The sequence below is a fragment of the Chinchilla lanigera genome, unplaced genomic scaffold (genome assembly GCF_000276665.1).
Source record: "Chinchilla lanigera isolate Chin_1 unplaced genomic scaffold, ChiLan1.0 scaffold00014, whole genome shotgun sequence".
Taxonomy (NCBI): Eukaryota; Metazoa; Chordata; class Mammalia; order Rodentia; family Chinchillidae; genus Chinchilla; species Chinchilla lanigera.
Window position 1 is genome coordinate 25,157,770 of NW_004955415.1, and position 14,377 is coordinate 25,172,146.

Consider the following 14,377-nt stretch of genomic DNA (forward strand, 5'->3'; position numbering starts at 1 on the left):
CAGAAAGATATAAGAAACAGTGCAGATAATTAAACATTTGCCCTGGAGGAATTATTTGCAGTTAATTAAAACCATACACTTCAGGTGTATACTCGCTTCACTGGTTATTAAATTTGAATCAGATGTTAACTACCTAGGTTTCTCACTTGCCCATCAAATGTTGCTTGTGGCACATTGAAGAAACAAACTTTCTCATCACAATCCAATCCATAATATTTGAAGCTGTTTCCCAGTTTTGAGGAGGAGAGAAGAGAAGGAAAAGAAGGAAGAGGGAAAGGGAAGCAAAAAGGATGACTGGTGTTAGACTGCATCAGATTCAGCTCTGTTGGGAAGTTAACACTCAACTGAGAGATTCAAACCCAGTAGGGAACTCACTTGTAAGTAGCACAGGTGTAGGTAGGTCTTCCTTCTCCAGCTGACTCTCGGTCATATGCTGACAAGGTTATCTAGTGGTTTTTGGATATCTTTAAATTACTTTTCTTTTTTAGCTACATAAAATATATCTGCCAGATTATAAGCTCCAGAAAGGTAGAGATTTAGTTTTTATTTTCCTTGTTGCCTGCTCAGCATTCAAAACAATTTCTGGCATGTAGTTAATATTTAATATTTGTGAAATGAATGAAGGAGTAATCTCCTATATTCCTGTCAATCTAAGCATGGGCGTGTTCCAGTGCCTTCTAAAATAACTTCTAGAGAGACCTGGAAACATTCAGAATTGCAGTTTGCAAGAGCCCAGAACCATCGAGTCCTTTTAGCCATATTATCTCCTGCATAACATTAATTATAACAAAAAAAGATATGTACTCTGATTCCATATCTAAATGAGGTATGAGAAAGAACAGCATTACACGGAACTGGTTTGCATTCCCTTGTTCTGTTGTTCAACTCTTCTGGTACCCAGGGAAGATGATCTTAATTACCACTGGATTTCCAAGGTGCTATATCTGACTTTCTCAAGGATTCAAGGCTCCCATATATGAATAACTACAGTCCTGCAAGCATTAAGAATGTTAAAATTAGATATTCCCTTAATCTTCTCTATTTTTGCCTTTCTTTCATATCCTTTTCCACAATTCTAAGACTTTTCGCTGACGCAGGAAACCTGCTTTATAATTTTTTCTTTGCTGCAAAAAAGACACCCCCCAACTACACCTCTTCCTTTGTAAGGTTTGTGCTTGCTCTCACAAACAAATCTCTCATGTCAGTGTTGGAAGCTGCTTTTATCTCAGTTAAAAAGCGCTGATCAAAGTTTTACTTTATTGTCAGAGTCTGCAAAGGATGGCAATATTACAAAAGACAATGAAGTAACAGATCATTCTGTGTGTGACCAAGATCACCCCGATGGTAAGTTGTGAGATCTTTTGCTCACCTTTATTTCCTCATTGGGAAATATTAAATTGTTTAAGAACCAGACTTGAGTGTTTTTTCTGGAAAAATGGAATTCTGATAATATTTTGTTAATGCCAAGTACCAACTGACTGATAGTCACGATCTTGAGGTGGGGTTTTGCTCTTGACATCCTCATCACTCATTCTTTTTGTACCTGGCTGGCTTTGTTTACTTTATGTACTGTTACCTGCCTGGATTCTGTAAGCTTTGAGCTCACAAGTAATGAAATGAATGTATGATAAGAATGACAGTAAATGGAAGTTGTCTAGAGAATAAACCCATGAGATTAAATCTACATATCCTTGGACTATCAAAAAGAGAGAATAGAACTAACAGAAATGAAGGAGTCTTTTGAAAAATAATTGAAAAGTGTTTTCCTAATGCAAACCAGTTTCTCTGCCCCATACACTAAGATACACATTGTATTTATAAGCAAAGATAATGAAAGCTCAAATGAGAATAGACACCTACATAGCCTCATGGGATTTCTGAAGATCAATGATAAAGAAAGGCTCTGAAAGCAGACAAAAAAGGAAAACTCAGGATATAGGCAGCATCACCAGAGTCAGACTGGTCTTTGCCTTCTTCTCCACTAAATTACAAGGGAAAATGAGGTGACAGTTCCAGAACTCTAAAGGACACTGCTTCTATATTTAGTGATGTCCTATTCATGCATGAAGTCAAAAGTAACATTTTCTCAGTAATACAAAGATTAAGAAAATATGCCACCCAGATATACTTTCTGAATAAACTAACCAAAGGCATGTACAAAGGATTAAATATAGAAAGGAAGACAAAGTTTATGTCTGAGAATGGCAAAGTTAGAAAAGACTATATGGAGAAGATTAAGTAAACATATGAAAATGCTAGAATAATTATTTCAAAATTGGTATCAATAAGATCAGGCAGGGTGGCACATGCCTATAATCTCAGCACTCGGGAGGATGAGGCAGGAGGATCATTGCTAATTGAAGACCAGCTTGGGCTAGAAAGTGAGCTCAAGGCCAGCCTGAACTGCATAGCGAGACCCCACCTTAAAAAGACAAAAAAAAATTAGTATCAATATATATTATCTAAATATGTTTTAACACTGAAATTTATTGTATATGCTGTATAAAAAGTAGCCAAAAAAGAAGAAACAAGGTACAATGAAACATAAAGAGATAAGTAAGCCCATATAAGCTGAAAAAACCAATCACAAACTCAAAGTATAAAATAATTATTCCAACTATGTATGTATACAGAAATAAAGATAAGATGAAAAGTTATATCAGGGAACTGGATATTGAAAAACAAAAAAGAAATCCTAGAAATAAAAGATGTTATAACTGAAGTTAATGATTCAATGAACAATTTTATGCCTTAACAACATATTAGACACAGGCAAAAGAGAATTTATTGACTAAATGTAAGGGTAAAAGAATATATCCAAAATAAAATCAGCAGAAAAGAAAAGAATGAAAACACTAAAGAAGGAAAAAAGATACTGAAGTTACGATGATTAAGTCTATCACAAGTTACAAGAGAAAAAGAATCAGTCCAAGGCAGTATTTGAAGAAATGGTGGTGAGAAATATCCTATATTGATAAAAGATTCTGGCCAAATGTTCCAAAAGCCCTTTGAACTCAAAGCGGAATAAATAAAACTTAAATCCACAACTAAGCCCATTAGAGTAAAACTGCTGAAGGCCAAAGATAAACAGAACATCTAAAAAGCAATCTTCAAACATTTATATGATCACTGACTTTTCAATAGATATAATGGAAATAAAACGACAAGACAGTGAAGGAGCTGCCAGCCAAGGATTCTAAACCCAAGGGAAGAGCATGTTTCAAAAACCAGGTTTATTAAGAATATTTCAGAACAGGGGGCTGGGGATTTAGCTCAGCGGCAAAAGCGCCTGCCTGGCATGCGCAAGGTCATGAGTTCGGTTCCCGGTACCGGAGAAAAACCAAAAAAAAAGAATATTTCAGAACAAACTAAAGGTGCACAATTCATCACTAGTGGTGTCTAATGATCCATAGATAGGAAGATACTAATTCCAGATAGATGATCAAAGGAAAGAATTAAGAACAAGGTAAGTGGTAATTACTGGGGAAGTTTAAATGAATATTGATGTTACAAATCAATAATAATACCAATGTCTTGTAGGAGTAAACTATACATTGCATTAAAATATTTCACAATAAGCCAAAGTCAAATTTCAGTCTAGAATAGGCAATCCAGTGACTTAGTGTGATCCTGTTTTAAGATAAAAAAAAAAAAAAATTAAAGGCTAAAGATGTAGGCCTTGGGTTCAGTCCAAAGCACTGTAAGAAAAAACGTCCAGAGTCATGGTGTTTACTGGACTAAGTTCCATTGTCACAAAAAGTAAAAGTACCAATTGATGTTGAAATTTCATGAGTCTTAGAAATCTCTAAGCATCAAAACATGAAGTGAGCCCTATCAGTGTCCCAGCTGAATGCATGGAAATAATTTTCAGGCTGTGGTACAGAGAGGAAGACCTTAGGCAGAACCCAGTAGACTCCTTGAGTTGAAGAAATGTCTGTCAGGGACTTAGGAAGCTCACTTGCTAGAGTGTGGGGGCAGAGTCCTGGAGAGGGAAAAGCTCTCTAGAAGACAAGCTGGGTATTTAGGAAAAGAAATTACCAAGGCCTAGGTAAATATTGCTGAAAGACTTGAGAGACTAACCCTTGAATTAATACAGGTACAGGAGGAGGCCCTGGTCCCACCAGCCAGGCTAGAAAACCAGAAAATGTATAGAGAACTCAGAACTATTTTGTTTCTATAATAGAACAAAATGAGCAATAGACTAAATGCTACTCTGGCCCTCCTTCTGTGTCTTAAAAACAAGATTTTCAATGTTCAAGCTTTGCCTGAGTGACTTGACTGTGTCCTAGAATGAAGCTTAAGAATATTTATTAGAATCTATCTCACACCCCACAAATAAAATTGACCAAATTCCCAGGTATGCAAAGAAATACTAGCAGAAAGTTTTCCATGCCTCTTTCATGTTTTGCATGTCTTGTGAGCAGGGGTACTGATTGCTTTTGCTCTAACTAATCTTTTCAAGAATGTTCATATAACAAACAACTTTTAAAAACAGAGAAAATGTCTGCCTTTGATACAAAGAATAGGGTTGCTTATATCCATGGAAGATGGAGTAGTAGTTACCTCCAGATCAAAGAACAGACATACTTACTGTCTGCCACAAAAGATTCAGATTCTCTATGTTCAAGGGCCCTTCCTGCGATACAACCTACTAACTGTGTAGATACATGTTGGCCCGTCAGGTCACCCTGTGGAACTAGGGCCCCCGGAATGGCAAACACATTCTGATTAACGCTATTGATTTGAATATGAACCATCTTCTCATCAGATTAACATGTTATTTGCAAGTTGGGAAAAATCTCAGATCCTTCATAATTCTTTACAAGAAGCAGGGAAAGTATGAAGCTAGGAAAAGAAAAGTCAATTACGAGAAGTCAATTCAGAAATTGTACAGATCATTAATATGAAGGAACATTTAAAATTGTTATAGCTGAATTCCATGTTTTGAAGATGCTACAAGAAGTATTGATCATATTAATTTATGACATGAAAGATGTAAAAAGACCCAAATTGAGTTTCTAGAGATCAAAACCACTGTGCCTGAGACAAAACTTGCAATCAATAAGAGTAATGACAGGCACTGCAGAAGATTACTAAATTTAATATGTAGCTATGGAAATCATCCAAATTGAAACAAAAAGAGAATCAATGACTGAATAAAATGAGAGATACACCGCTGAACTAAGGAACATTTAAAAGGTAATTCTAGTTCCAATACACATGAACAGAAATCTCTGAAAGTGTGGGTGGGAGGAAGAGACAAAAATATTTTGAAGAAAAAATGATGAGATGTTTTAATTATTCAGTGGAACTGTGGACCCACATATCCTAGAAATTTTATAGTCTCCATAAAAACAATTAATTCTAAGCACTTCATGATCAACTCAATCAACACAGCATTAAAGAGAACAGTCTGAAAAACAATCAGAGAAAAACTCCAAATTACATACAGAGGAATAAAGATAAGGATGAAGTGGAAATCTCAGTGGGAGCTATAAACTATAAATACATGCAAAAACATAAATGAGTCAGAAATATAACATTAAACTCTAAAAGTTACAAAAGCATGTATAGATGCTCCTCTGTTTAGGATTACATGTTGATAAATCCGGAAGTTGAAGTGATGATAAGTCCCAAATTCAAGCCAATTGAATCGTAATTCCAAATAACAAGCCAATCAGCATAGATTACCCTAACTTAACATTAAGTGTACTCAGAATATGTAGATAGCCCAAAGTTAAGCAAAGTCATCTATCACAAAGCCTATTTTATAATAAAGTACTGAATATCTCATATAATTTGTTGAACATTGTACTGAGAGGGAAAAACAGAATAGCTGTATAAGTAAGCTTTCCCACCACCAAAAGTCAAACATAAATTGGGTGCCATCTATACATTGCACAATTTCATAGCTATGAAATCCAAAAGCAGGAAAAAAGTAACATTCAGAAAAGCATGCTTAGATGCTTGAAGGATAAAGTCTAGGTAGTGATCATTCTGACAGTCAGGTCGTTGAGTAAACTTCAGTGATTGCCAAAGAGGTATTGACTAGAAAGTACCATAAGGGGGCTTCAGGCCTGGTAGTTATCATAATACCATAGACTTTGTGTTTGATTTTGCTTATTTAAATGAGCTGTCTATATTGTTTTGCTTACTTTCCTCTTCATTTGTTGCAAATTTATAAAATGGTAAAAAGAGAAAGGAAAAATTAAGGAAGGGTATGAAAAGGAATAGAAAGAAAGGAATTAGGGGCTAGGTTTTTATTTCAGTGTGTAGGGCCTGCTTGGCAAGCATGAGGTCCTGAGTTCAAATTTCACTACCACCCCCTCAAAAAAAAAGAAAGAAAGGAATTGTCAGTGGCAAGGCGACCAAACAAAGATTATGTTGGGAAGTAGAGCGAGTTGAACATGAGTCTGACCTCCATAAAGGCAACTTAAAACTGAAAACTCTAACAGTGTGTGGTAGATCCTAACAATATAAATTAGCTTCAGGAATATCCTTGAAGACTTGTACAATGATCACAAAGAGAATTAAATCACAATAGAGTTAAAGAAAGGTGTATCACTTTTTAAATTTCTCCTAAAGTTCCTGCTTAACACAAAAATATATTCAATAATGTAAATAATAATAAAATGTACCATAGTAGCAAAAACACAATATATCAAATAAGTCGACAGATAGGCAAATAGTCATGACCATAACTATAACTAGCTTACCTTTCCAAGTATAAAAATGACTCAGAATTATTTAAGGTCAGTAAGATTGTAAAGCTTTAGAAAAAAAGATATATTTGGGAATGAATACCAAAAGAGAATGTGAAAAACTATTTCAGAATCTACCCACTTAGAATTCAAAAGTCCCAAATGAGAAAGAGTTGGCTATTTCATATTGATAAAATGTTACATCCCTGACTGAATATAGTAGTGATGGGTCTTTAGGTATTGCATGATATGGCAATAGACACAATACAAATAAAAGCCTGCTGGAAATGCAATGGGGAATTCACAGATACAATATTATCAGCAATGACAGAACAAACAGACTAAAAACTGACATAAAAGGTTTTAAAAATGTGATTAACAGTGTAGCCCTGCTGTTGGAATAGACAGTCTGATCAATGAAACAGACTAAGGAGTTTAGAAATAGACCCAGTACTGCCTGACATTTTGAAGACAGATGATTCAATAAATGCCTTTAAAACAAGTAGTTCACCATTTGGAAAAATAAGCTGAATTCCAACCTCATTCCTTACAACAACATAAATTCCAAAGGGAGCAAAGATTAAATATAAAAATGAAACTGTAAAATATTGGAGTAAAAGAACCAATGGTTATTATTCAGCACTAAAAAGAAATGAGCTATAAAGCTGTGAAAAGACATAGAAGAAACTTAAGTGTATATTACTAAGTGAAAGAAGCCAATTTGAAAAGCTATAAACTGTACCATTCCAGTTATATGATATTCTAGAAAAGGAAAAAACTATGGAGAGAGTAAAAATACCCATACTTTCTAAGAGAAAAATTTCAAGGCAGTGATACTACTCTGTAAGATATTATAATGGTGGATACATGTCATACATTCCTTCAGAGCATAGAATGTACAGCACCAAGATTCAACCCTCATGTAAACTCTGAGCTGTGAATAATGACATCAGCGTGGGTTCATCAACTGTAACAAATGTACCACCCTGGAGAATAAAATTGATAATTGGGGAGGCTACAGAGAAAGTAGATGATATGTCGCTGTACCTTCCTCTTAATTTGGTACGAATCTAAACAGCTTGAAAAGTAGTCTAACTTTTAACAAAAATAAATTGGTTTTCATGCACCTGTCATTGCATGTGTATGTTATAAAATACAGACATATGTATGGATATCTTTAATACTTGTGCATGTATATGTCAGTATATGTCTTGAAAAAAATGCCTAAATCTGGATTTATAAATTATCACACGATAAAGGCTATAATCAAATTCTAGTGAAAAGCTACTGGGAAAAAAATATACTAATCAAAATGACAAAAAAAACCAACAAAATGACAAACAGCTAATTTTCCTAACTGAAAAATATATCTCATAGTGCAATAAGAAAAAAAAAAAAACACAGCCTAAGAGAAAAATAGACAAAAGATTCAGCTACTTAACTCTTTCTCAAAAGTACTACAATAGGTATAAATACAAAGAGGACATTATCTTTTTATTGTTTAAAGAAATGAAATAGAACAGGAATGCAGTATCTTCTCTTTTTGGATAACTCAAAATACAAAAAAAAATTGATATGAACAGAGTTTCCAAATATCACACTCTATAGATGACAGACTAAAAGTTTTCTCACCAATAATTTTGGCAGAAACTAAGAGGAAGTAAAATGTCATGCATTGATGGAGTAATTATGATTTAGGAATTTATCCTAAAGTAAATATTTATTCACAAAACTGTTCATTGCAACATTGTCTTCAATGGCACACACACATACACACACACACACACAATTAGAAACATCCAAAAGTTCATCTATAATATGGAATATTATGCATCTTTTCAAAATGAGACTTCTGGTTTGTCTTCAGATCATATAAATCTTTCACTTCTTTCAAAATAAGACTTCTGAGAAAATTCTAATGATGTTATATGATGCTTATAAACATCTGAAATAAAAAAGTAGGAATCAGGGCAGATTTGTGTACATGTCTGCAGAATCAAAGCAGATTTGTGTACATGTCTGCAGACATATGTATATACATATATAAGGTGGGGTAACATAGAAATTAATGTGTATGCATGGGGATATACACATACAGATATAAATTTCATAATACACCCATGCTCACAAGAAAATGTTGGCAATTCATAACATTAAAAGTGGCTTTTCCTCTGTAATGAAATTATCCATAATTCTCAATACTTGTGTATATTCTTCAGTATATCTATAAGGAAATTGAATTTCTTTTTAATGACAAGAAAAAAATAATTTTGGAAATAACTTACATTAGAAAAGTATTGTTGCCCTAAAATCAAGCATGTCCTGGAGTTAATCAAATTCATACTAATCCAGGTTTAATGTTTACTTTTGGAATATTCTTAGACATGGTAAAACTAAAATTTTAAATATTAACAGCAATTATATTTAAAGCTTAACAAAAATACACAATTTCCATTGTCTCTTTAGGACAAGAATCAAAGGAACAAAGCCTTCATTCTTAGAAAAATCTGAGCATCTAATAACCTTCAAATGATAAAAACTATATTGTTGTTACTTTTTGTTCAAAAACAGTCCATTTACAAAATGAGCTTAGGTTTAGCCTCTAGAAATGCTTAATTCCACACTGATGTCCCAGACCAATTTTTATGCAAATTAATTAAAGCTAAAGCATTGGCTTGAGCCAAATTTAATTACTGGAGCTTCAAGAAACAATCGTGTGATCTACTTCTAGAGAAAAGTGAATGGGTTTTTGGATTATCTTTCTGATGGTCCCCTCCCATGAGTACGGATGATTGAATTCCATTAGTATAGATGATTGAATGTATATATGAAAAATATATACGTAAAATCTGGAGGACTTTTTGTTCTTTTGTTTCCTTTCCCAAGGGGGATTAGGGCCAAGGACTGTGGGGGGGAATTCAAGTAGACTGAATACAGAGAGGCAAACAGAAAGCTTGCCGGCAGGGACCAAGAAAGCAAGATGGCAGGTGTGCTTTGGAGAGCACAGAGGAGAGGAGGGGGCAGGAGACTCTCCAGTTGCCATGACACAGAGCAGTCCTGCATGCGGGACAAAGAGCTCTTCCACCACTTTCCCTTAAGAGGCTATGTCCTGTCGTGGCTAGGAAATGAGAAAGCATGATCATTCTTGAATTTCAGACCGGGGCACCTCATTCCTCCCCCGCCTCCCTCCGGTTGTTACTAACTTCATTTTAGATAAATAGGGGAGAAGAAAATATATGCATTTCTATTTCAAGAAATGATTACCAAAATATATGAAGCACACAGGTGAAACAGATCAGAAATAAAAACAAGTACACTGGGTAAGGGAGAAAAGTATTCCAAAAATGCTCTGAAATGGCCTTTCATCTTCAAAGAGAAATGTTTGACCTAGAGTAGAAGAGAAACCCTGGTGTGCGGCAACAGCCTCAGGTGCCACCTCAAGCTGTCCCAGCTTATCAGTGGCGCCCCAGGCCCTGCTGAATTGTGATCTTCCCACTCCTGATTGAATTTTTCTGACGGTTTATCAAGTGCAGCAGTGGGACCCACAGGAATATAGAATAGGTGCGTCTATTCACTGACTGCCCTGCTAGTTCTCTTCCTCATACGGACGAAGCTAGATTACAAAGAGAAAGTTACAGGTCCTAGCAAGGATCCTTGTGATGAGTAGGTGTGATGGTCACTTTCCCATAGGAACAGCAGTAATGAGTCTCACCATACAGTGAAGATTTGCTCCCCAAATCACCCACCCAATAACAAACATTAATGTGACTGGAAACTTCAACAGAAGGTAGAGAGACCTAGGACATTATCTAGTGTCACACCCATTAATTTCCTCATAGATAATGAAATTGAGACCAAAAAGGTTGTAATTTGCACAAAACATCTAGTTATCTCTACATCCATACTAGGGTTCTTTGCAACCATATAGTATATGGCATGCTCAATAGCATAAAACAGTTACCTTGTTATTAAAGGGTGAAGAGAGGGGCTGGGGATTTAGCTCAGTGGCACAGTGCCTGCCTGGCAAGTGCAGGGTTGTGAGTTCAATTCCCGGTACCAGAAAAAAAAAAAAAGGTGAAGACAAAGTAAGTTACTGTCCCCTAATGACTATGTATAGACTTTGATGGGATAGAAAGCAAGTTAAAGGAAGAATTTTTGGTTACACCTCATTAATAGGTTTTGGGAGAGAAATGTGAATAAAACAAAACTACTTTCACAATATTCATGATCTAGTAAGACAATAAACACAGGTACAATCATATTTAATTGTGATGAGGAGGAAAGTAGATGAATGAGAAAGAAGCTTCATAACGTTGTGAAAATGGTCAGTTCTTTCTTATGGATGAGAAAATGCTACACACAAAAAAACAAGGAAATTAATGGCTTCAATTTGAAAGATGAGAAATTTGCTATGTGGAGAAAGAGGAAGAAGGAAGGAGTATTTTACCCATGATGAAACCATGCTAAGTGGGTACAAACTCAAAATATAATAATTTTAGGAAATGGTGACTGTGTTAGTATATAAAGATCACAGAGAGTGCTAGTTAATTTTGTCAAAAATGGAAAAAATAGGGAAACATTAGAAAGTTACTCACTGTTTGTTATTTGTCAACTGTTTGAGTTTAAGTAGAATAGGGACTGAAAAACAATCATTAGATCCAGCCAGATGCACACAGCCCCCACAAACATACATTTTCGTCCGAAACTTTTGTCCATGATGTTACTGAGAACATTTTTCTATACTACAAATTTTTCTCATCTTAATTATTAAATTATAGGGGATTTTTTTATTTTGCTATTGTCCTTTTTTTTACTATTCTCTTTAAAATAGAAAAATACACAATGCTTTTTAGTAAAACACTCTAAATTAAAATCTCACCTGAAATACAAAGATAATCAGTGTTAGCATTTGAAATGCAGCCTTCTGTTTTTCGTATCCATGGATATAAGCATAGGGAGAGCACATGTGTGCAATTTTCAAAAGAGAAATCATATTCTATGCTTTATTGCCTTTTTAAACTTAAATATATGTTATCTGTTTTCTGGATCATCATTTCATATTTCTTTTGCTTACTACCTCTTTGCTTTCTTATGTTTTAACTCAAGGGTTTGTATATCTAAAACATTAATATATTTATTTATAGTGCTTGTTTTCTCTTCTGACATCCATTGTAGATTTTAACACTATCATTGTGCTTTTAGATCTGTGGATTCTTTTTATTCTATCAGTCAATTTCCTGTTCTCTAATCTATCTTTTCATTTTCTTATTCATCAGACCTTATATTTCATTGCAAACACAATGATATGTTTTATATTTTTGTTTTTCTGAGCATATCTTTGCAAAAGTATTTTTGTCTTAGCGTATTCCCTTATATAATGCTTCAGTTTTTAAATCCCCTCTTTGTTTGAATAGCTGGGAATAGTTATCAAAACATTTAGCAGTAGACAAAATGAAAATGTACCCTTTACTCTTTCTGATTCATAACAGAATAGTTCTTTACATCCAGACATTCTGGTGGCCATCTAGCATTTATCTAGAGATCTGCAATTCAAAACCCAGGGTTCTATTTTTATCAGAAGTGAGGTCGATATCCTCTCACCACATTTCTTCGTTTTGATTTTATAAACTTGATTTTGGAATTTTCTATTTATTCTTATTAAATTTCATCTTATTTCACCTGGTTTGTTGGGCATTTTGGTCTTGATCTTGCTGTCCAGTGTATTATTTATTCCTCTCTGTTTCCTGTTATCTACAAACCTGCTAGAAGTGATTTTAAAAAAACAAGTTGGAGCTCTTCCACATCTTTCTAGCCATGATTTAATGTCTATGTCCTTATAACTATGTGCTTTTGAGGATAACCACTTTATCTTATGTAAAATCTACTCCCAGCACCAGACATTTCTACCACTTAGTGGCATGCAGTGCACCGTGGAATGAGTGACTGTTAGCGTGGTCAGCGTCACTCTGAGTAGGGTCACAGGTGACAAGGATAGAAACTGATTTTGGTACAAAGATTTTGCATCACTTACTGCTGCGTATTAAGTAATTTTGTGGCTGGGAATAGCATAATATCATCTGAAAAAATGAAAGGAGCAAATGGAAATGTCATACATTTCTGAGAAAAGTGTAACATATAACAAATTCTTTAGAATACTGTTTTGCTGGGTCTAGTAAAGTTATATAATTTGTTCCCATAATAGTAGAAATTGCACTTCATACACAACTGATATCAACACACCTATTCACCAAAGGACTTGTACAAGAATGTTTTCACTAGTATTACTCATAATAGAGACACACTGAAAACAATTCAGTTTCAAAAGGCATAATACATTCAGACAGTTGCATAGTACCTATCAATGAAGAAAATGACAAATCATCCAGGTAGCAAATGAGATTAACCTCACAGACAAAGTATATTCAAACATTAAGATGCAAATGCACATGTGTTCTGTTTATATGGATTTCAAATACCATACTGGGGAGGTGGAGGTTCACCAAACCAAAGACTCTGGTGCTGGACATGTTCTTGATCTGCCTAGTCATATGTAAAGATGTGTGTGTGTGTGTGTATGTGTGTGTGTGTGTGTGTATGATGCATCATCAAACTACACACTGTTGACTTGTGTGTTTCATGACATGCAAAGTAAATTCTAAATACTTAAATGCACAATAAAGATATCCCCAGGAAATATGAAGAGGAATTTATAGTTAGGGGGAACTAGTAATGAAATTTGAAACCAGAATAAAGACACAATATGGCAATGATGAGAGATAATAAATGTGATATGTCTAGGCAAAGTCTGGTTGTTATTTTTTTTTTTTTGAGGAGGAGTAAAGAATTTGCAGATACACTTAGCTCCTGTAGTTTGGTGCTTCTTAATCTTTAGCATATATATAAATCAAATGGAGGTCTTGTAAAAAGTAGGCTCTAATTCTCCAGGTCTGGAATGAAGCCTAAAATTCTGTACTTTTTATAAGCTAGTGAGTAATCCTAATTGGAGAAGCAGTAAGGAATAATGGGGAGCAATGGGATTATCAACAAGGGAAAGTTCTTGATCCTAAGTTTTAAATGGCCTTTCTACTGACACATCACAAACCAGATTAGAAGGGAAGAAAATGACAGATTCAAGAGACAGTGATGCACCCTGAATTAATAAAGTGGACAGGAATGGGGGGATCGATAAAAATTTTGCAGAATCATCAAAACAAAACTAGGGTCTCATTAAACTTGAGGTTTCTAACTTTAATGATCAGGTAGATAAATGTGCTTCAGTCTTAATCATTATATCAGATCCTTTTGGTCCAAAATGAACTCAGAAAAGATGGATGGCATAAGACAGTTGTGTTTCCTGTCTGTATCATACTAGCAGACAATGAATCCAGGGGAAGTAGTATAGAGAGCAGCTTAAGAATAGTATCTAAGAGAAAAATACAGGATGAAGGGTTATACAAGTCCATTTTGCTACAGTAAAAAAATTAGCCCAAAGTCTCATTGGCTTTCAGCAGCAAAGGTTTGTTGTACCCCTGCCTAGCTCTGCTGGTGGCTTTTCTCTACAAGTTTTCATTCCAGGACCTAGGATGGAGGATCAGGATCTGTTAGGAGCAAGGCATCCAGGGGAAATGTGCAGTGGGTCTTAAGCTTCTGTTCAGAGGCAGCACACATCATGTCAG

The 14,377-nt window shown here is 34.9% G+C and overlaps 1 protein-coding gene across 4 annotated transcripts in view; it reads left to right on the plus strand.

The window, feature by feature from the left end:
- The window catches only part of Macrod2 (MACRO domain containing 2), a 1,840,776-nt gene that overhangs the window by 1,759,361 nt on the left and 67,038 nt on the right, over window positions 1–14,377 (plus strand). For all 4 annotated transcript variants that reach the window (XM_005380889.2, XM_013512283.1, XM_005380890.2 and 1 more), the window contains one exon: window positions 1,267–1,344. In XM_005380889.2, coding sequence (XP_005380946.1) covers window positions 1,267–1,344 — 78 coding nt within the window. The remainder of the gene's footprint in view (window positions 1–1,266; window positions 1,345–14,377) is intronic.